Source organism: Drosophila suzukii, chromosome 3 (genome assembly GCF_043229965.1).
Source record: "Drosophila suzukii chromosome 3, CBGP_Dsuzu_IsoJpt1.0, whole genome shotgun sequence".
Taxonomy (NCBI): Eukaryota; Metazoa; Arthropoda; class Insecta; order Diptera; family Drosophilidae; genus Drosophila; species Drosophila suzukii.
Window position 1 is genome coordinate 65648228 of NC_092082.1, and position 19729 is coordinate 65667956.

The 19729-nt window shown below is 39.6% G+C and overlaps 5 protein-coding genes and 1 long non-coding RNA gene across 7 annotated transcripts in view; 3 read left to right on the forward strand and 3 right to left on the reverse strand.

Moving 5' to 3' along the window:
* The window catches only part of Rtnl2, a 184042-nt gene that overhangs the window by 2662 nt on the left and 161651 nt on the right, over positions 1 to 19729 (reverse strand). The window lies entirely within an intron of this gene.
* On the forward strand, positions 251 to 2205 carry alphaTub84D (alpha-Tubulin at 84D). The gene has a single exon (XM_017079970.4). It carries the CDS (start codon positions 732 to 734, stop codon positions 2082 to 2084), a length of 1353 nt encoding a protein of 450 aa, XP_016935459.1. The 5' UTR covers positions 251 to 731; the 3' UTR covers positions 2085 to 2205.
* Positions 2908 to 12778, reverse strand: LOC108013956 (uncharacterized). Its single transcript, XM_065865221.2, has 9 exons — positions 12619 to 12778; positions 12295 to 12559; positions 10685 to 11584; positions 9768 to 10225; positions 5625 to 5669; positions 5293 to 5566; positions 4876 to 5026; positions 3627 to 4360; positions 2908 to 3360 (listed from the first exon to the last, which is right to left on the reverse strand). The coding sequence occupies exons 1-9, from the start codon at positions 12624 to 12626 to the stop codon at positions 2908 to 2910; spliced, it is 3288 nt and encodes a 1095-aa protein (XP_065721293.2). The 5' UTR covers positions 12627 to 12778.
* alpha-Est4 (alpha-Esterase-4) lies at positions 6832 to 8836 on the reverse strand. Its single transcript, XM_017079962.4, has 4 exons — positions 8695 to 8836; positions 8355 to 8631; positions 8145 to 8292; positions 6832 to 8074 (listed from the first exon to the last, which is right to left on the reverse strand). The coding sequence occupies exons 1-4, from the start codon at positions 8706 to 8708 to the stop codon at positions 6888 to 6890; spliced, it is 1626 nt and encodes a 541-aa protein (XP_016935451.4). The 5' UTR covers positions 8709 to 8836; the 3' UTR covers positions 6832 to 6887.
* On the forward strand, positions 13641 to 16698 carry LOC139353298 (uncharacterized). Of its 2 annotated transcripts, none has more exons than XR_011604504.1 (3): positions 13641 to 14050; positions 16157 to 16307; positions 16442 to 16698. It is a non-coding gene; the product is annotated as an uncharacterized lncRNA (long non-coding RNA). The 2 variants fall into 2 exon arrangements; XR_011604503.1 differs by lacking the exon at positions 13641 to 14050 and adding an exon at positions 15718 to 15825 and having other exon boundaries at positions 16442 to 16696.
* Positions 18390 to 19683, forward strand: LOC139353297 (esterase B1-like). Its single transcript, XM_070997088.1, has 3 exons — positions 18390 to 18545; positions 18605 to 18878; positions 19297 to 19683. The coding sequence occupies exons 1-3, from the start codon at positions 18535 to 18537 to the stop codon at positions 19492 to 19494; spliced, it is 483 nt and encodes a 160-aa protein (XP_070853189.1). The 5' UTR covers positions 18390 to 18534; the 3' UTR covers positions 19495 to 19683.

The following is a 19729-nucleotide window of genomic DNA, read 5'->3' on the forward strand; positions in this document are numbered from 1 at the left end:
TTCATTAACGTACGGTTCAATGCAATGATTATAGGTACAGGACTGGACTTTGATTATTAATAACTACTTTTTAGGATAGCTGAAAATTCATGGAGTAAAAAATCGTGTTTCACAAAGACAATTTATAATGTCTGCAAATAGGATGAACATACAAATTATTTCATATCCAATTTGTACGGTTCAAATTAATTTAAACTTGGAAGTAGCTGGTATTTTTAAAGCGGCGCGGTAAATTTCCGCTGCACGGTCATACTTAATCTACCAACAAGCGTGCTTGTGCTGATAAAATTTACTGATCTTTAAATTGGGTAAATACCGCCAGTATAACCACATCTGAACCCTCCTGTTGATGGTAAAACAATATTGGCCAAGAGCTAGAAATGTTTTGTAGAAAACAAAGTCGCAACCAAGCCGAATTCAAACAAACGAATCAAAAATCGGCCTGACAGGGTTTTTCGTGCCACCAGAGCAAAATCGATTGGTAAAACGCGTTTATATTATCTAATATCCGAACAAATTGTGAAGTTTATTTTTGTGAAACCCAGAGCTACGTGCGATACACGTCTGTTGAAAATCCATTCTCGGGCATTCCAACGTATACGCTCGCAGAGTCAGACCCAAAATCGTAGCTCTACACTTTTTCCGTTGATTTTTCGTAGTCGCGTGTGAGAAACTGTAACTAGAAACTAGAAACCCGAAACCAGAAAACAGCAACCCCGGTAAAAATCAATATGCGTGAATGTATCTCTATCCACGTGGGCCAGGCGGGAGTCCAGATTGGAAACGCCTGCTGGGAGCTCTACTGCCTGGAGCACGGCATCCAGCCCGATGGCCAGATGCCCTCCGACAAGACTGTGGGCGGGGGTGATGACTCATTCAACACTTTCTTCAGCGAGACCGGGGCCGGAAAGCATGTGCCCCGCGCCGTGTTCGTCGATCTGGAGCCCACTGTGGTGGACGAGGTCCGTACCGGAACCTACCGGCAGCTGTTCCACCCGGAGCAACTGATTACCGGCAAGGAGGACGCAGCCAACAACTACGCTCGCGGGCACTACACCATCGGCAAGGAGATTGTCGACCTGGTTCTGGACAGGATTCGCAAGCTGGCCGATCAGTGCACCGGTCTGCAGGGCTTCCTCATCTTCCACTCGTTCGGCGGTGGTACTGGTTCTGGGTTCACCTCGCTGCTCATGGAGCGTCTCTCCGTGGACTACGGCAAGAAGTCCAAGCTGGAGTTCGCTGTGTACCCCGCTCCCCAAGTGTCCACCGCCGTGGTGGAGCCCTACAACTCCATCCTGACCACGCACACCACCCTTGAGCACTCCGACTGCGCCTTCATGGTGGACAACGAAGCCATCTACGACATATGCCGACGCAACCTGGACATCGAGCGGCCCACATACACCAACTTGAATCGTTTAATTGGCCAGATCGTGTCCTCGATCACCGCCTCCCTGCGATTCGATGGAGCCCTCAATGTGGACCTCACCGAGTTCCAGACCAACCTGGTGCCCTACCCCCGCATCCACTTCCCGCTGGTCACCTACGCCCCGGTCATCTCGGCCGAAAAGGCCTACCACGAGCAGCTCTCCGTGGCCGAGATCACCAACGCCTGCTTCGAGCCGGCCAACCAGATGGTTAAGGTGGATCCTCGTCACGGCAAGTACATGGCCTGCTGCATGTTGTACCGCGGTGATGTGGTGCCCAAGGACGTGAACGCCGCCATCGCCACCATCAAGACGAAGCGCACCATCCAGTTCGTTGACTGGTGCCCCACCGGCTTCAAGGTGGGCATCAACTATCAGCCACCGACTGTGGTTCCCGGCGGAGATCTGGCCAAGGTGCAGCGCGCCGTGTGCATGCTGTCAAACACCACGGCTATTGCCGAGGCCTGGGCCCGTCTGGACCACAAGTTTGATCTGATGTACGCCAAGAGGGCCTTCGTCCACTGGTATGTCGGCGAGGGCATGGAGGAGGGCGAGTTCTCAGAGGCCCGCGAGGATCTGGCTGCTTTGGAGAAGGACTACGAGGAGGTCGGCATGGACTCTGGTGACGGCGAGGGCGAAGGTGCTGAGGAGTACTAGAGTGGATTGGCGGATCCCTCGAAAACGCAGTTTATTTTCACACGCTCCCACTCGCATGCATAAATTCTCTGCGATACTGTAAAGCGAACAAACAAGAAAATAAATAAACACAAGAAACCCATTTAGTATTTTCTTTATCCGCGCTTAGAAAAATATTCCATCCTAATATATTACGCTTTAGATCAATTCAAAAAACAAACATTTGAGTATCCAAATGCAACTTGGATACGGTTTAGGTGTAAGCTGCTTTTTTTCTTGGTTGGCTAAAGTCAGTTACTAACCTTAGTTGTTCGTAATTTCACAGTCTACAGGATCCAGATTCAAAACGGCAGAAACCATCATTCACAAAGGTCGCTTTGGGATACAGTTACCTTTCACCAGATTTCGGACCCCGCTACCTGGGAAAGCGCTACCTGTTTTTACTGCGAATCGTGACAGTTTGCTTTTGGAAACGGATTCCGAGAAGGGATTTCATTTACCAGCTCGTAAAATAATGGAGATTATGGGTGGTAAGGCTTTTACTTGGGTTTTTTCAGAATGTCATATGCACGTAGCATTCCTGAGATGTACACATTCCATGTGACAACTCTTTATCTGGCCAACGTATAACAAAGGTACAAGGATCGAGAAAAGAATTATTTTAGCCAAGTTAGTAAAGAAATTTGTACCATTTTATTTTGAAATTAATCATAACGTAATATATTTTTAATACAAATGAATTTTTTATAAGCTTTGCGAATACGTTGTTGGAATTTAATCATTTTTAACTGACTGACTTACTGATTACCATAAACATAATATAGTGTTTACTTTTTGTTTAAGCTTATATCAGTTGATCCGGCTTGTAGATGTCATCCCAAATTTTAAGTTTTTCATTCTCGGGCAAATCAATTATTTCTATATCATTACTGATATTTATAACTCGCTTTGGATCATCCTTTGTTGATGGTTTCCAGTCGATATGGGCAATTTCATCACAATTGGGGTTGGAGGTCGCTGCAAATGCTGTCCAAATGCCAATCATCCTTTCGATGGTGCGATATTCCGCAGATGACTTTTCTAGTTTCCAAGATTTCGAGTTCCGGAACAAATAGCTAAGGTCATCGGCATGGGCCACACCAGTCTGTATGTTATCCCCACAAAATTTAGCGCGATAGAAGTTAAAGTTTGGAGAATCAAAGTCAAAGCGGTAGAAGTATGTTGGTGCGTTTGCATATGCGAGTCTTGCGTTCAAAGTCCGATGAATGCCATGCCAGAACACTTTGTAGGAATACAACTAGAGAAAAGGAAGATAGATAAATAGGAAATCTCATAAAATCTCATTGTTTATAGGTAAAAATATTCATTATTGAATAGAAAACTACTTTACATTTTTTGACATTTCTAAATTTAATTAAATCTGAATTGCTGTGATGCTAATCAATATTATTTATATATTCTCGTGTTCATAATTTCCAAATCATTTTTAGAAAACATCTGAATAAAGGAGTCTAATATATTTTACTATTCTTGTCTATTAAAAAGTATTTTATATTTACTTACATCGAGAATATTCATAAAGAGCGCTGAACTGGGTGTGGCATCACCGAAATAGGCTCTTGTCAGACGCTGAGCATGTTCCAGATTCTTCTTCTCGCTATTGACCTCACGGACCTCCCGAGGCACCAATCTCAGGGGATCCTGATTTAGGGTATCCAATCCCTTGAGATTGGCAGATACGGCTGCGTACATGAAGAGACCCTCGAATGAAGTTCCCCCCAGCATGGCAGGTATATTGTTGGACCATGCATCCCGTGCCATTTCGACGGGCGATTTGGGAACCACACAATCATCACCCACATACGATTCCACAGTGGGTCCAAAGGCAAATAACATCCCGTTCCTTCGATGTTCAGGTGTTATCAGATTGTGGTTCACAAGATCTCTAGCAGAAACACCCTGAAGGTGCTCCAGAACCTTGGCGTCTTTATTTTCGCCGGTGAATCCACACTGCTGAGCCAGGCGGAAAGCGAAGTCCTCACTCGGGTTATCGGACCAGTAATTATGCACTGTACCCGACATTGGAATTGCCTTGTGGAACAGTCCCTTGGTCTGATCCGTGCACATCATAAAGTGGGTGGCAGAGCCACCGGCACTCTCGCCGAAAACCGTAATATTATCAGAATCGCCATTGAAGTTTGAAATGTTTTCCTTGACCCACTTAAGTGCCAGCACCTGATCCTTGAGTCCAGCATTTCCTGGAACCTTCAGGTTGGGATCCTTGAGAGAAAGAAATCCTGCCGGGATAATCAGAAGGTTTAATTCTAGTTAAGGTTTCTATGAAAAATATGATGTACTTTTACAATAAATAAAAAAATAAGATACGAATTTAATAAAAGTGCCATAGAGTTGCATTTTACATTATTCGACGCTGTTAAAAAATGTGGTAAGTTATGTATTTCATAATTTAATATATTTTGTTTAATACAGTTGAAGTATTTTAGATAAGCTTTAATTATTTCTTGGAGATGATATGTGTGAAATTGTTTTTCGCTTTTGCATAATGTTTTTGTTATTAAAATTTACACGTACACGTACACCTCAATATTTGTTTTTACCACAACCTAAAATTTGTATGTCATTATGAATTGTATCAAACAGTAATTTATTTGATTTATGTGATAAGCTCCTTTGAGCATAAAACTAAATTTAAAATGGAAATTTTGAACGCGAAGATAACGTCAGATAAGGCAAAATGCAAGTGCCCCAACTTTAAAGATAAGATATCCACAATCGATTTGTGCGGACTTACCGAAACAATCCACGCGATAGTTGAACGTTACCAGGACAACATCTTTGGTCATAAAGTAGTCCGGGCCGTATACTTCACGGGTAGCCTCACCCACTGTATAAGCCCCGCCATAAATGTACACCATTACCGGCAATGGCTTCTCACTCTTCAACTGCCAAAATAAATTAGCATTCAGTTATTATGAACGATGGGGTAAGCGATTATAAATTTTAGTACACACACGCATAGGTATTTTCTTTTTAGAATTAAATAAAATGTTACTGGAGTTTAAAGCGCAAATTAAAAAAAAGAAAAGTATTCAATACGCAGTTAACAGAAGATAAAATACTAGACCCGGTTTACTGGATTCTGGGGTTTTTAACATCCTAAACAAATTGCCTTTGCTGTACTTTTTAAATTAACCACCCCCTTACTGACCTTTTTGGGATATACATTTAGATACAGACAGTCCTCGGCACCTTCAATAACCCTTGTCTGTAAATTCCTTTGTGTTGGCTTTTCCGCGTAGTGGGTGCAATCCAAAACTCCGCTCCATGATTCAGTTGGCACTGGCGCCTTGAATCTCAATTCTCCCAGTGGGGGCTTGGCAAAGGGAATCTTTTCGAAGCTATAGTAGGTGTCATCGTAGAGACTAAGGCGCTTAACGCCCTTAATTTGACCCAGGGGCAGAGCAAGTTCGCATGTTTCCAAGCTGTGTTAACCGAACTCTATAAATACAAGTTTTGGGGTTCCCATTTACAAGAACTCACCTCTCCGACATAGTTTGGAAGGCGTCCGTTTGCTGCGCGTATCGGCTGTCGATTGAATTAAAAATAATTAATTTGCAAAGTCAAAGCAAAAGCAAAGCCCCCAAAGAGGGGCTGAAAAATAACGTATGGTGATCGAGCTTTTGCACCCATTTGGTATAAATTGTGCCGACATCTTATCATATAATCGTGCAAATTGACAAAGGCTTTTGCACAAAGCAACAAACAATTTTTTTTTGCGCTAAAAGCAAAGTTCAATAAACATAGAAAATGGTTTGATAAGCACAAATCGTATGTACTTTTTTAAATTGAATATTATGAAAATGTATATGGCCATTTCCAGGGGTCGCGAACGTACGTTCGTACGCACTTAGTGTAAATAAAAAAGAAAACGTTTTTTGAATTTTTTTTTCTATTCGATAGCTTTTTGTTAGCTCTTTGCTTAGTGTAAAGTACCGGTCGCGAACGTACGATTTTTCAATGTTGTTTTATTAACAGGTAATTGATCATTTTTTGGCCATATTTGTATTTTTATCTTCTTATTAGACTGCAATAAAGAGAATTTGTAGAAAAAGTGCAAACAAATCATATGTTTTTCTTGCGAAATAATTAATCATAAAAATGCCTAAAAGTAGCTAAAAATGAAAAAAGTTCATTTTTTCAGAGTTCAGGGAAATTTCTTCAACACTACAAATGAAATATGCCATGGTTCCACTGTATTATGAAAATACACAAAAAACACGGTGATTATGAAGATTTTTTGTTTCGGTCCTGGTTGACCATTGGCGTATTTGCCCATGTAGGAATTGCAGATTTTATAATATAACCTGTTTTTTAAGGAAGACTGTTCCGGTTTTCATTTTTGAGTGTTTAACTCGAGTTCAATTTGCACAAATGATTATATTTATTCGCGCTAAAAATATTTCTATTTAAGAATTATACTTTATTAATTATTTTATTCAGATTATATAAGAATATTGACTGAAAGTTTTTTAAGTTAAGTCAAATCGAAGTAGACAAAATTCAAAAATCAGAAGAGGTGTGATTATTAATCCTAAAGCAATTTAAAGCAAATTAAATAATACCGTCATGAAATAATCCAAACCAATCCCCCCTTTCGGTTCTGATTTCGGGACCGGTTCTGCACCAAATCAACTATTTTTACAGTCGATCCATTTTGATGAATCAAAATAAATGAAAGGCAGCTATGAAAGTTTGATCAGGAGAATAAAAGCTCGCTGTTATGATTAAATCATATAGTATTTATTAAAATAAAGGCACTCCAGCCATTTCGAATAACCGATTGAAGAACTTTAGCTTGGGCATTTCTGGCTGAGGAATACACTTTAATTCTTCGCTGATGTTAAGAACCATTCGCCTTCCAAATCGAATAACCGGTTTCCACTCAACAAGAGGCTTGGTGAGTGATCCATTGGGATCCGAGGTGGCGGCGAATTGCACAAACATGTCCACCATCCGGCAGATGGCTGTGTATTCTGGTCGGGATTTGTCCAATTTAAAGGTGGCTGGGAGCACAAAGATGTATCCCAGCTCGTCCACATGAGTGACTCCTCGCTGCTCCTTTCCCATAAAGCGAGTCCGGTAAAAGTTGAAATCCGGTGAATCGAAGTCGAAGCGGTAAACGTATGTGGGTGCCTGACCATAAGTCAATCTGGATTGAACTAATCGATCAATGGCATGCACAAAGGCGTGGGTGTATAGGTCCACTAATGCGTTTGCGTGATCCAAAGTCAGCTCATGTCCATGTACCTGGCAGAAGTGACGGATCAGCGCCTGACCCAACTGACGCCGCTGGCCGGGATCACAGCGACTTCTCAGGGTCCAAGGCAAAACGCGCTCCGGATTTTGCTGAAAGGGTTTTAGCCATGAAGGGTTCAGTTTCAAAAAATTCATGATGGTTAAGCCCTCGCCACTGTTGGCGCCCAAGATAATTGGAATGCGATTACTCCACGAAGTGCGCTGGAGGTCAATGGGTTCCGCCAGGAGAACAGCATTTGGAGTGGGATAGCTCTCAATGGTAGGTCTGAAGGGCATAGAAAAGCCTTGAGACTTCTCCAGCGGCGTGAAGAAGTCCGCTGAGACGAGCAGATGTGGATCTGCTTTCAGGAGGAACTCCAAAACCTGGCTATCGACATTCTCTCCCTCGTATCCCAAATGTTTGGCCAGACGGTATTCCATTTGGGGCAGGGGATTCATTTCCATTGAAACACCAGCCAAGAGTATGGCCTTGTGGAATAGTCCCTCTGTCCGCGGACTGGCCAGCAGTAGCTGAACAAGCAGGCTGCCTGAGCTGTGGCCAAAAATAGTTATTCTATCAGGGTCACCATTGAAGTTGGCAGCATTAGCCTTGATCCATTGGAGAGCGAGGACAATGTCCTTGAGGCCAGCATTGCCAGGAACTTCCAGTGTAGGATCCTCAAAACTCAGAAAGCCTGAAGATACAAGGATACAATTGATTTTGTTTGATTGAACTGATACTCATTTAGTTTCATTAAAACTCACCCAAGGGTCCCAGACGATGCCCAATGCTTACATAGACAACGTTTTCTTTCATAAGGTAGTCAGGACCCCAGGCACGTCTCGATGAGTCCCCGCCTTTGAAAGCTCCTCCATGAATATAAACCATTACGGGCATTGGGTCGCCGAGAAGCTAGTAAGCACACCAGATTTAGAAGGCTATATCAATCGAAAATTGATAAGCGTATCACCTACAGTTTTCACAGAAACGTTCAAGTAGAGACAATCCTCGGAGCCCTCCACCAACTTGGTTAAGGAGCTGACCTGCAGGCACTTATCCAACGGTTTAGAGCAGTCTCGAACCCCATGCCATGGTTTTAAATCATGCGGCTCCTTGAAGCGCAGAGTTCCAAGGGGAGGAACAGCATATGGAATGCCATCAAAGGCGTAGAATGGATCTTCATAGATCCCCTTAAGGAGTTTTCCCTGCACTTTTCCATGCGTCGTCTGCACTATAGGCGAACTTTCGATGCTAAAATGGATTTAAGATATAGGTATATAAAAATAGGCGTTGGCTCTGGAATAATTCTCTTACTAGTCGTCCGTCATCTCCGATTACCAGCAGACTCTAGCGTTAACTGACTTCTCTCGGCAATAAGTAATCGATAGCCGCGGCTTATCAACCTAAAAATACTCGGACGGTTCTCGTATCTTAAACATTGGTAAATTTGCTGCACTTAAACAAGGTGTCGGAAGCCAAAATGGAAAGTAGGCTATCTTAAAAGAATTTAAAAAAAAATTTCGGGAGTGCATGACTTTCGGAAAAATAATATGAATTGTGTACAAAAAGCGAAAACTCATCTGTAATGTAGCTATTGGTATTCTATGAACTGATCCGTTGCACATTTTAAGACGAGCTAAATATACTTTCCCGTTTCCGTTCAAACCCCCTGCCCCATTCTCAGCACAGAATATTTTAGTGTTTATATTCTTATAAGAAATAGTGAAAAGTGTGTGGCAAGATACAAAACCTCAAGTAGGATCTTCCAAGTCATCGCTCCCCAAAGATCAGGAATTACTAATTTCCGTTGAAACCACTTACCAAACGAAATTAGAATAATTAGAAGCAGATTTCCATTTGAAAGTAATCTTTAAATTCATCATCATAAATCATTTAAAATGTTACAACATTAAAATATATATGATACATTTTGTAAAAGAATAAAAAATATAAAATATGTATCTACAACTGTTAATATTGAGTACCTAACACGTAATACGTATTTTGTGTCTGCGGCGCAGCGTTAGGATAACAAAATAAATAAAGTAAATGAAGTGAGAAATAGAACATTCTAACAGCCCAATTCGAGAGCCGATTGTTTTTCTTTTCCCAGCTAAAAGGCAAATGAGTATATTTTATACAATTAAATACAGTTCTTTTAACGCCAAAATGGTGTTTAACTTATGTATTTATTACATTCAGATACTTTTTACTCTTAACTTACAAAATAGATTTTAGTTTTTTTAAATTTGGGCATAATTGATTAACCTTTTGGTTGTTATGGCTCTAATAACCCCACATACGTACAAAATAATTTGATCAACACTTTCTAAATATATAATTTCTTACACTGCGATTTTCGCACATTAGGTTAAAATAGTTCTGACTAGTCCGACGATTGGCAAACACTCTCCCAAACCCTCAGCTTCTGCAGCTCGGGCAGTTCCATCAGCTTGATGTTGTCCGAGATGTTGAGGCACTCCAATGCTGAGTTGCTGTTCAGGGGCTTCCATTCCTTGGCCCGGGGAAGCTGATCCTTGATAAGCTCGCAGTTGGGGTTCGAGGTCTTCGAAAAGCTCGTCACCATGTCAATCATCCTCTCGATGGTCAGGAACTCGGGCGTGTGCTTGTCCAGCTTCCAGGAGAAGTCCCCGTACCACAAATAGGAGTGATCGTCGACGTGGGCCACTCCGCGCAGTTTGTCGCCACAGTACTTCAATCGCTGGTGATTGAACGTGGGCGAGTCGAAGTCGAAGCGGTACAAATAAGTGGGCGCTCTGGAGCTGCTTAGGCGGGACTTCACCGTTTTCAGAATGGGGTGCCAGAAGACCTTGTAGCTGGCGTACTGAAATAAACGAAATATTTTAATACCATTGTTCGCCAATATGGTATGCATGTTTGCTTATATATGTTGTGTGCGAGTGAGTGATGCAAATAAGTATGAAGTGTAGCAAGATCTCTCGCAAGAACTCGTATTATTTAAGTCATTTTTAAAACGACGATAAATATGCACCCGGGTTACATGTAAAAAGGAGCGGGCATTAAAAAAAGTGAAAATATCAACAGAGTTCTTTAACCTTCGATATCCGTACTATTTATAGCAATTTGTGTCTTAAACTGCTTAAATCATTTTATGGAGAGTAAATCTTAATCAATTTCTTAATCGATATGGATCTTTAAAAGCAGGAGGATATGTTGGAAAGGTAATAAAATGTCTCATGATAAAGCTTAACCTCAAATGTACATAAGAGTAATCTGCTGTTATCATATATTATTGAAATAAAAATATCTTCAACTATATCACCTCGCAATAAGCCTTTAAAGATTCCGGAGACATGGACGAGGGGTCGCTTCCGCCGAAGTGGGTCTCCTGGAGTCGCTGGCCCAAGTGTCGGGCCAGTGCATTGGGCAGATTCCGCTTCACATCCAGTGGCAGCATGTGCTCCGGTTCCTTCTTCAGGCTGGTCAGCAGGTAAGGAGCCACTTGCACCCGGGCGTACATCAGCAGTCCCTCGAAGGAAGTGCCGCTCATCAGTACCGGAATCCGGTTTCCCCAGGCCTTGTCCAGCAGTTCCTGCGGATGCTTGGGCAGCACACAGTGCTCCGTTTTATATGGCTCCACCATGGGTCCGAACTGGAAGACGCAGTCGTCCAGGTGCTCTGCCTCGCTGAGGAGATATGGTCGAACGAGTTTCTCCCCCGGCAAACTCTGCAGGTAGTTCAAAACCATGGCATCGGTCACATGCTCGGCACTTTCCATTCCCAAGTTGGCAGCCAGCCGATGCGGCAGGTTCTTGATGGGACAGAGGGCCCAGGAGCAGAGGACATTGCCCGACTGCATAATGGCCTTCTGAAACAGTCCCTCAGCCTTGGGATTCAACATTAAATAGTGGACCGAGGCAGCTCCAGCACTTTCCCCAAAGGCGGTCACGTTTTTGGGATCCGCATTGAAGTTCGCCGCGTTCTCTTTGATCCATTCCAGCGCCAGCAGCTGATCCTTGAGGCCAGCATTTCCGGGCACTCCGACAGCGGGATCGTTCAGGCTCAGGAATCCCAGGGGGCCCACGCGATAGGAAACCGTCACTATAACCACATCGCGCATCATGAAGTAATCAGGACTATTCAGATCCTTTGTGGGATCACCCTTCTCGAAACCACCGCCAAAAAAGTAGACGATCAGCGGCAGGGGACTTGCCGAGTTGAGCTATAAAAAAAGATTAAAAAATTTGCAAATAAAAGAGGATAAACTTGGGGGTTTACTAACAGTATGGGGTATTAATGAGCTTCTTTTTTATATTTTGCTTACAAAGAAAATATCTTTGCTAATATAAAAAAAATCTTAAAATAAAGAATTAAAAAGTAATTAAGGTTGTTAGGCCTTTGATCGGATGACAAAATTGTCATATACCCAAGCATATTTCAGTCCTAGAATTGACTTTGCATAAATTATTGTTTATTATTGGTAATAAAATCATGAAAACTTTAATAAATTTTCGTTATCGAGTTTCGACTGTAGGTATCTTCAAAAACCAAAAAGTCTGCCGTACGATGTAGTCTTATCTGAACAATTTGCTTCTAAAGGTGGGTAAGGCAATACTGACATATAACTTTGAACTCCGACAAGCACAGTAGCGTGATTCAGCTTTCGACTATACTAATATATGGATGGACTTATCTTAATAAATAAAATTTCCATTACTTGGTCCCCATTCAGTGGAGAAATGGGCTATAAGCACAGTTTCCCAGACCTTCCTAACTAACTGGTAAATGAATAATAAAATACGTAAGACCATTAAGATATAGCGCTATCGTCTTATAACTCAAAATAAGAGTTATAAATTCACTTGTTTAACACTTCCAAATTATTTAAACAGAGGTGGGTTTTTAGAATAATTACGGAGACGGCAGTGATACCTCCTTGGCGTAGACATTAAGGTGCAGGCAATCCTCGACGCCCTCCAGCTGCTTGGTGTAGTGGTTGAATTGGAGGGGCTTCTCCCCTTTCTTCGTACAGTCCAGTGGCTGAGTCCAGGGCTCCACGGGCAGTGGTGCCATAAACCGGAGCGGACCCACCGGCGGCTTCGCATACGGAATCCGCTCGAAACTGATGTACTCGTCGCCATATACACCTGCACACCGTTTTCCGCGCACCGGTCCGCTGCTCGTGTTCACCTGCAAGCTGCGAGACCCCGTATAACTAAATTCACGGCGAAATATTCACGGGTTTTGCGACCTCACCTCTCCATATCTGACAGTCAAATGCAAGTTCCACACTCGGCACTTTTTATCTAGCAATAGAAAAGCATTTATCGCCCTTTCTATCGCGCAAAAAAAAAAATAAATAAAGAGCAACTAATTTTCTGAGACAGCTGTTCCCAGATTGCTTTGGTAGCTTTTCTGTTTTCTATTTGTTGTTTGGGGCTATTGTTTATTCTCAGGTGAGTTCTTGGATTACAGAAAGAGATCTACAGAAAAAAGCTCTATCGCTAACAGCGATGATCTGTTAACAGTCACAGTCGCAGTCGCTTAAAATGAGCATGCTAGCATGTTATAACATCCAAAATCAATCATATGTAGGTATCTCTAAGTTGTCAACTGTGCTCAAGTTTTGAATTTTATCTATTTCTTTATTAGGCTTGTGTTATTTTCCTTACATAATGTCAATAGTATACTTTCTACGAAATAGATGGCTACAAACCAGAACGTTTTAATTACAATAAACTATCATAAGATACAGTAAGTAAATTATACAAACAAAATATATATATTAAATAAATACAATTAAATTCAAATAATCTATAAGTAGAAAAATATTATATTTGGAAACAGCGTTAAAGCGGTGTGAAACCTAAATAGTGACTTTTCCTACTAGTATTTTACATTTCAATGTTTTAAAAGCTTTAGTTTAAATAGGTTTTGTGATTATAATATGAAACATAAGTTTAAAATATAAAATGTGTATATGCTAAGAGTTTTTTTTTTAAGTTGTATTTTGCTTACTATAAGTGCTGTTACTACGAAAATTAGTGTTTCGATAAAATCGTAAAAATATACATTCCAGTGGGCTGTGGGCATTGCTCCTGATTACAGTTAACGCCGGCAAACATTTGCGATCAGTCGCTCAGTAAACTTTTGTAGACCCATTAGTAGGTAAACAGCTTTGAAATAGTTCTTTGAATTTAACCACTTCAAGTTTGAAAATACGACGAAAACAATAACGATACATAAAATAATAGAAGTGCAAGGTGGACGGTGATAGTGATAGAGTGATAGAGTTAGAGTGAATTTTCCAAAGACACACGTTCAGTTTCTCATTTTCTCTTATAGCTTATCGCTCGAGAGCCGTACGATGAGGAACCGTATTAACCCTTTGAGGGCATACCATTGCCAAACCGCCAGATTCAGGGCCGCTCAGCCACCGGAGTCCTAGCAAGGAGTGCTTAATTAAACGAGTACGATCAATCGATCGAAACTACTCCAGGGAAACATGTTATCAGGGATTGTAGTATACCTGAAAACTTTGGAGATAGATAATCCCCTGCCCGTGATTGTGTGGTCTGTGGCGGGGGTTTTCAGAAAGACCGGGCCTCCTGGCATGTATACAGTCCCGAATACTGTGCAAAGAAGTCGTTGGTGTTCGTATCCATTAACTACAAGTTGGGAGAACTGGGTAAGACTGAGAAATAAATTGTAAGCAACCAAAATCTTCGAGCCTTCCAGGCCTGTTGTCAAATTCTTATTTAAAACCCCTTTTTTATGCAACTTAGAAGAAAGTTTGGTAAATTGTTCTTTTCTTTAAGAAAAATAATTTTATGCTGGCTAAGTAATAATGCAAAACAAATTTGAGTAAAGCCATCAAAAATGAAAATCAGAACAGCACCGAGAAAAATGTTTGCTATGCATCGTAAATTTCGTATTAAAATGCTAATTTTTTTGCATAATAAGACGAATGGTTGACATGTATTGCTACGCATTTCAACAATTCAATAGTAATACAAAAAGAACCCCTATAGAACGCCTGCATTGTTAAATTAATATTGCTATATACTTACATAAGTCATTTTTTTGAAGTTATCTATAAAGATAAAGATATTTTCAAACGTGTAGTTATGGAGCGTGGGGTAAGGATAATAAGAAAATGTTGGTTGAACTTAGCAGCTATAAATAAGAAGTCATCACCATGAAAATGGTATATTTAAAAATCCGGTTCTTTGGGCTATAACATTTTCCTACACCACTTTAAAGTCAATTGCAAAGTCTTCAATAAATTTTTAAATATCCTCCGCTGTAAATATTATATGGTTGATAAATTTAATTTATTTAATTTGACTCTTTGGTGATTTTGTTGACCCGAAGGGCCCCATTTATGTCAATTTAATTTTTTTCCTTATTGATCTACAATGTCAATACTCCCTGAAAATTGGGCAGTTTCAACTTTTTTTTGGACGTCCCCGACCGGGTTTTGGACTGCTTGGTTTAGTATTTCGAACATCTTGGATCCACGAGTTTTTGAGGATGTTTAAAATATTCGCGAACATGTTAACTTTACTTATACACCCACGCGTAACATGGTGCATTCCCAGTCGTAAGTTGCGGAACGTGTTTTAAAAAAACATAGTTCTGGGTCGTACCTTTTTTACGCAAAACAGCACGCATGCAAATTTTCCAAGGCAAATGTGCGTGCTTAGTGCATTCTATTGCGGTGCCTTCTAGAAGTGTTTCAGAATAATGCATCCAGAAGCATGCCCAAACACCCGTTTCGGGAACGTATTCCGAAAGAAATAGTTCTGGGTCGTATCTTTTTTACGCAAAACAGCACGCATGCAAATTTACCCAGCAAAATGTGCGTGCTGGGGGCAGTCTTTTGGGTGCCATCTGGGTGTATTTCAATATAGTGCATCCAGGTGTATTTTAGTGGGAATGTAAAAAAAACCAAACTCAAACCCGAAGGTTGCCGATGCCCATTTTTTTACAATCGTCTTTTTCGGTAAAACCGAATGTATGTTTTCTGTACACATATGAAACTGTCAAGAGCTCTTAGCACCTCTAGTTTCGTAAAATAAAATGTATTTACGTAATTACATATACAACAAAAATTGCTAGTAAATATTTTTAATTTCCAATTTTGTTTTACGGAAAAAAAAAATTTTAGATATACAATAATGTAAAGTTTGCTGTTATATATTATAATATGTTTGCTGTACGTAGCCTCGATGCTAGATTTTTTCCTGCCACTGTAATAGAAGCAAGCATAGGCCAAACAAACGGTACTCTTGAAAAGCAAAAAAGACAAAAGGGAACGTGCAAGGAGTCGCGCGGTTTTTCTCGCCTCTTGCATTTCTCGCCACTTGCAGATTTCATTTGAAAGAGTAAAGTTCAGCCACAAGTGCTCTTACAAAATTACCAAATTTTTTACCAACCAACCATAAATTATTCTTTTCACAGGTAAGTAAAGTGTAGTTAGTGAAGTGAGAAATTAAACAAATTTACTAAAAACTTAAATGTGATTGCACATACTTATGTATTTAGAATGCAATTACATACATACATATACATATGTACATATATGTATATAAGTGCGAAGTTAAAACAATATTAAGCATAAATCCAAAGTATACAACACAATGTAGGAGAAGATAATTTTATGGGGCTGGAATCTTCTCCTACATTGCGTTGTATACTTTGGATTTAAGAAATGTATAATTTTGTATTATTTCCGAATCTTAATGTAAGTTGTTATTCATATTTCCTAGTAATTTTTATATTTTTATTTCAGGTACCGCTCTTTAAATCCATTTTAGGGAATAATTTAATAAAAAACTTGGACCAAATAATAAGCCCTGAAGTAATCATGCAATTAAATTACAGTGAGTCTAGACATAAATATGGACTTGCAAATTTCCACAACATAAATTCAGTCCTGCAAGGTACGTCCATTTTTATGATTAAAAACTTGGTGACGTTTACTTTTTAATAAACAGTACCCAATATTAGAAATAATATATTATATTATAAATATTAACCAAAGCTAATAATTTTAAATGTGTTTTTATCTTTGCAGAATCAGACGTCCGGTTGGCCTTTATGCGCCAAAAAAATAAAATATATAAGGGGAGAAGCGCATTAAAGAAGGCCCACCCGGAGCCAGGAGCCGAACCGTACGATTCTGACTCTGAATAAAAATAAATAAATAAAAATATGAAATTGAAATCCAGTCTTATGTATGTATTCCTGGGGAAAACTTCCAGATGTTTGATTTTTGAATGCTTCTAGGTGCATTAAAAAAGAGTACACCCAGAATGTGTTTAGTATGTTGCTTCCAGGTGCATTAAAAAAGAATACACCCAGAATGTGTTTAAAAATGTGAATAAAAATAAATAAATAAAAATATGAAATTGAAATCCAGTCTTATGTATGTATTCCTGGGGAAAACTTCCAGATGTTTGATTTTTGAATGCTTCTAGGTGCATTAAAAAAGAGTACACCCAGAATGTGTTTAGTATGTTGCTTCCAGGTGCATTAAAAAAGAATACACCCAGAATGTGTTTAGTATGTGGCTTCAGGTGCATTAAAAAAGAACACACCCAGAATGTGTTTAGTATGTTGCTTCCAGGTGCATTAAAAAAGAATACACCCAGAAGGTATTTAGTATGTTGCTTCCAGGTGCATTAAAAAAGAGTACACCCAGAATGTGTTAAGTTTGTTACTTCCAGGTTCATTCCAGATATATGCTTCCAGAAGCATGCAACGGGTGCTTTCTTTTTTGTCCCGCACCCGTGTAAAAAGAATGGACAGACTCATCACTTCCGGAACACCTTTTTGATGCCATTTCATAATGAAAGAACGCATGCTGGAATGCGGTCACTTACGACTGGGTTGTTAAGGCTTCTGCCTCTGGTGCGAGACGAACCAGGTTTGGACACCCGCTAGGGCACAGTAAGTCAAAAGATTTTTGGAATCAATATTAAATATTTCCTTAACAATACTTAAAATTTAATGATATTATTGTATTAAAAAAGATGTCAGACTTACCAATTGGGAAAGAAACTCTTAACCTCAAGATAAAAAAAGTGGCGTAAGTGTAGTCGTAGACAAGCCCATGGACATACATATGCATATGATGTTCTTTTGTGGAAAAATGCATTTGTATATTCAAACACAAACATTACTAAACACATAATCAACTAACAATTTATTTGTACTATTTTCATGTTAGGATTTAAATTGGTGCGTAAATTAATTCAAGTAATAGTGATATAGTGACATTTACTATGTTTTTTGTACCATTGTTCCAACCATTAATTATCTATTTCTGTATAGTAAAATTAATAATGAAAAGAATCTAACTTCGGCAAGCCGAAGTTTCTATACCCTTACAGGTCGTCCCGTGGGAGCATCGTTTGTATAGAGCTTTCCGATTTTTGGAAATCTAAAATCAATTTAAAGAAACATTAAGATAATGTTCAATTTTAATTTACATCCGTATGTGTTTACCGAAACCGAAATATTACCGTCTTTGTATTATTTTGACTTTTATTATCTGATCGTTCCAGTGGCAGCAACATGATAAAGTAGTCCGATTTTTTTCAAATTTGTTTCGAAATTAAGATTTTTTAAAAGTATGATATTCCCAAGAGTATAAGTTAATACGTGAAAAACACCAAAGTTACAATTTTTTTTACATTTTTTAAATAATGTTTTTTTAATTGTTCGTATGAAAGCTATAGGACATGATTGTCCGATCCGGCTCGTTCCGACTTTTATACTACCTGCAATAGAAATAAGACTTTTGAAAAGGTTTCATTCCGATAGCTTTAGAACTGAGAGACATGGCTAGATCGACTCGACTAGTGATTCTGATCAAGAATATATAAAATTTATGGGGTTGAAAACGTCTCCTTCACTGTGCTGCAAACTTATGACTGAAATCATTATACCCTCTGCAAAGGTATCATATACATTTGTACTAAATTATGTACCAATATGAAAGCTGTTTAAAAAACACTTTTAAACACTGTTTATGGACAGATGGGTGCGAAAGCTTTCCTCTGTGGGGGATTGAACTTTCAGTGCTAATTTGGCTTTGACTTTCCAAATGCGTTACTTTAAATTCATTCGTAAGACGATACGCTGCAAGCGCGCTTCATTGAAACAATGTCGGAGAAGTGAGTTCTTATAAATTGAAAAACCCTTCAATTGTATTTATCGTTTTCGCTTGACATAGCTTGGAAACATTCGAACTTACTCTGCCCCTGGGTCAAATTAAGGGCGTTAAGCGCCTTAGTCTCTACGACGACACCTACTATAGCTTCGAAAAGATTCCCTTTGCGAAGCCCCCACTGGGAGAACTGAGATTCAAAGCGCCTGTTCCAGCTGAATCATGGAGCGGAGTTTTGGATTGCACCCACTACTCGGAAAAGCCAACACAGAGGAATTTACAGACAAGTGTTTTTGAAGGTGCCGAGGACTGTCTGTATCTAAATGTTTTTTCCAAGCAGGTAACTATTGGAAAAATGTTAGTTTAATACAATTAGGTGACGTGGTCTGAGATTTTTTAATCTCATCTTTATGACGAGTTGTACAAGAGACTTAACATACCTAAAACTTTATCTCGGAGCTAGATAAGTAAGTTTATCTATTTTATATGTTTATGATGATCTTGTTAGTTTTGGAACAATAATTATTGCATGATTCATAATTCTTTATATGCCTACATCATTATTTCTGTCTCAAGTAATTTGAGCAAATCGAAAACATAAAGCTATGATATTCTTGATTTTTTCTAGAATCTATATTTCTTTCTCAAGAATTCAGGTGTATCCTTAGAGATAGTCCATAAATGCTGTTCCTTTTTCCTATCATATAATATATGTAACAATAATATAATCATATTAACTAAAGAATTAATTTTTGCAGTTGAAGAACGGCAAGCCATTGCCGGTAATGGTGTACATTTTTGGAGGGGCCTTCAACGCGGGTGGGGCGGTACGTGAATTATTCGGTCCGGACTATTTCATGACCAGAGATGTGGTCCTGGTAACCTTTAACTATCGCGTCAATTGTTTGGGTAAGCAGTTAAGTTTTGCCTGGTTATACCTGTTACTCCTAAATTAAAAGGGTATACTAGATTCGTTGGATATGATGTATCACTAATACACTATCAGGTAAAAGAAAGCGTTTACGACCATATAAAGGATATGAATACTTGATCAGGATCAAAAGCCGAGTCGAGCTAGCCATGTCCGTCTGGCTCACTCTTTAAAGAAAAAGTTGATATTATATCCGTTATGCGCACAGTAAAAGGGTATAAACTATATTTAGTCATGTTTTTCTGTCCGTTTGAATGCTG

Excerpts from the sequence above, each read along its gene's own strand:
- alpha-Est4 (XM_017079962.4), bottom strand. Across the intron at positions 8,293-8,354 it reads TGAACGTTTCTGTGAAAACT|CTTCTCGGCGACCCAATGCC; the intron begins GTAGGTGATACG and ends TGTGCTTACTAG. Across the intron at positions 8,075-8,144 it reads GCATCGTCTGGGACCCTTGG|GCTTTCTGAGTTTTGAGGAT; the intron begins GTGAGTTTTAAT and ends TTGTATCTTCAG.
- LOC108013956 (XM_065865221.2), bottom strand. Across the intron at positions 11,585-12,294 it reads TTAATGTCTACGCCAAGGAG|CTCAACTCGGCAAGTCCCCT; the intron begins GTATCACTGCCG and ends CTTTTTTTATAG. Across the intron at positions 5,567-5,624 it reads TTCCAAACTATGTCGGAGAG|CTTGGAAACATGCGAACTTG; the intron begins GTGAGTTCTTGT and ends CGGTTAACACAG.
- LOC139353297 (XM_070997088.1), top strand. Across the intron at positions 18,879-19,296 it reads TAAATGTTTTTTCCAAGCAG|TTGAAGAACGGCAAGCCATT; the intron begins GTAACTATTGGA and ends TAATTTTTGCAG.
- alphaTub84D (XM_017079970.4), top strand. The coding sequence starts at position 732 with ATGCGTGAATGTATCTCTATCCACGTGGGCCAGGCGGGAGTCCAGATT.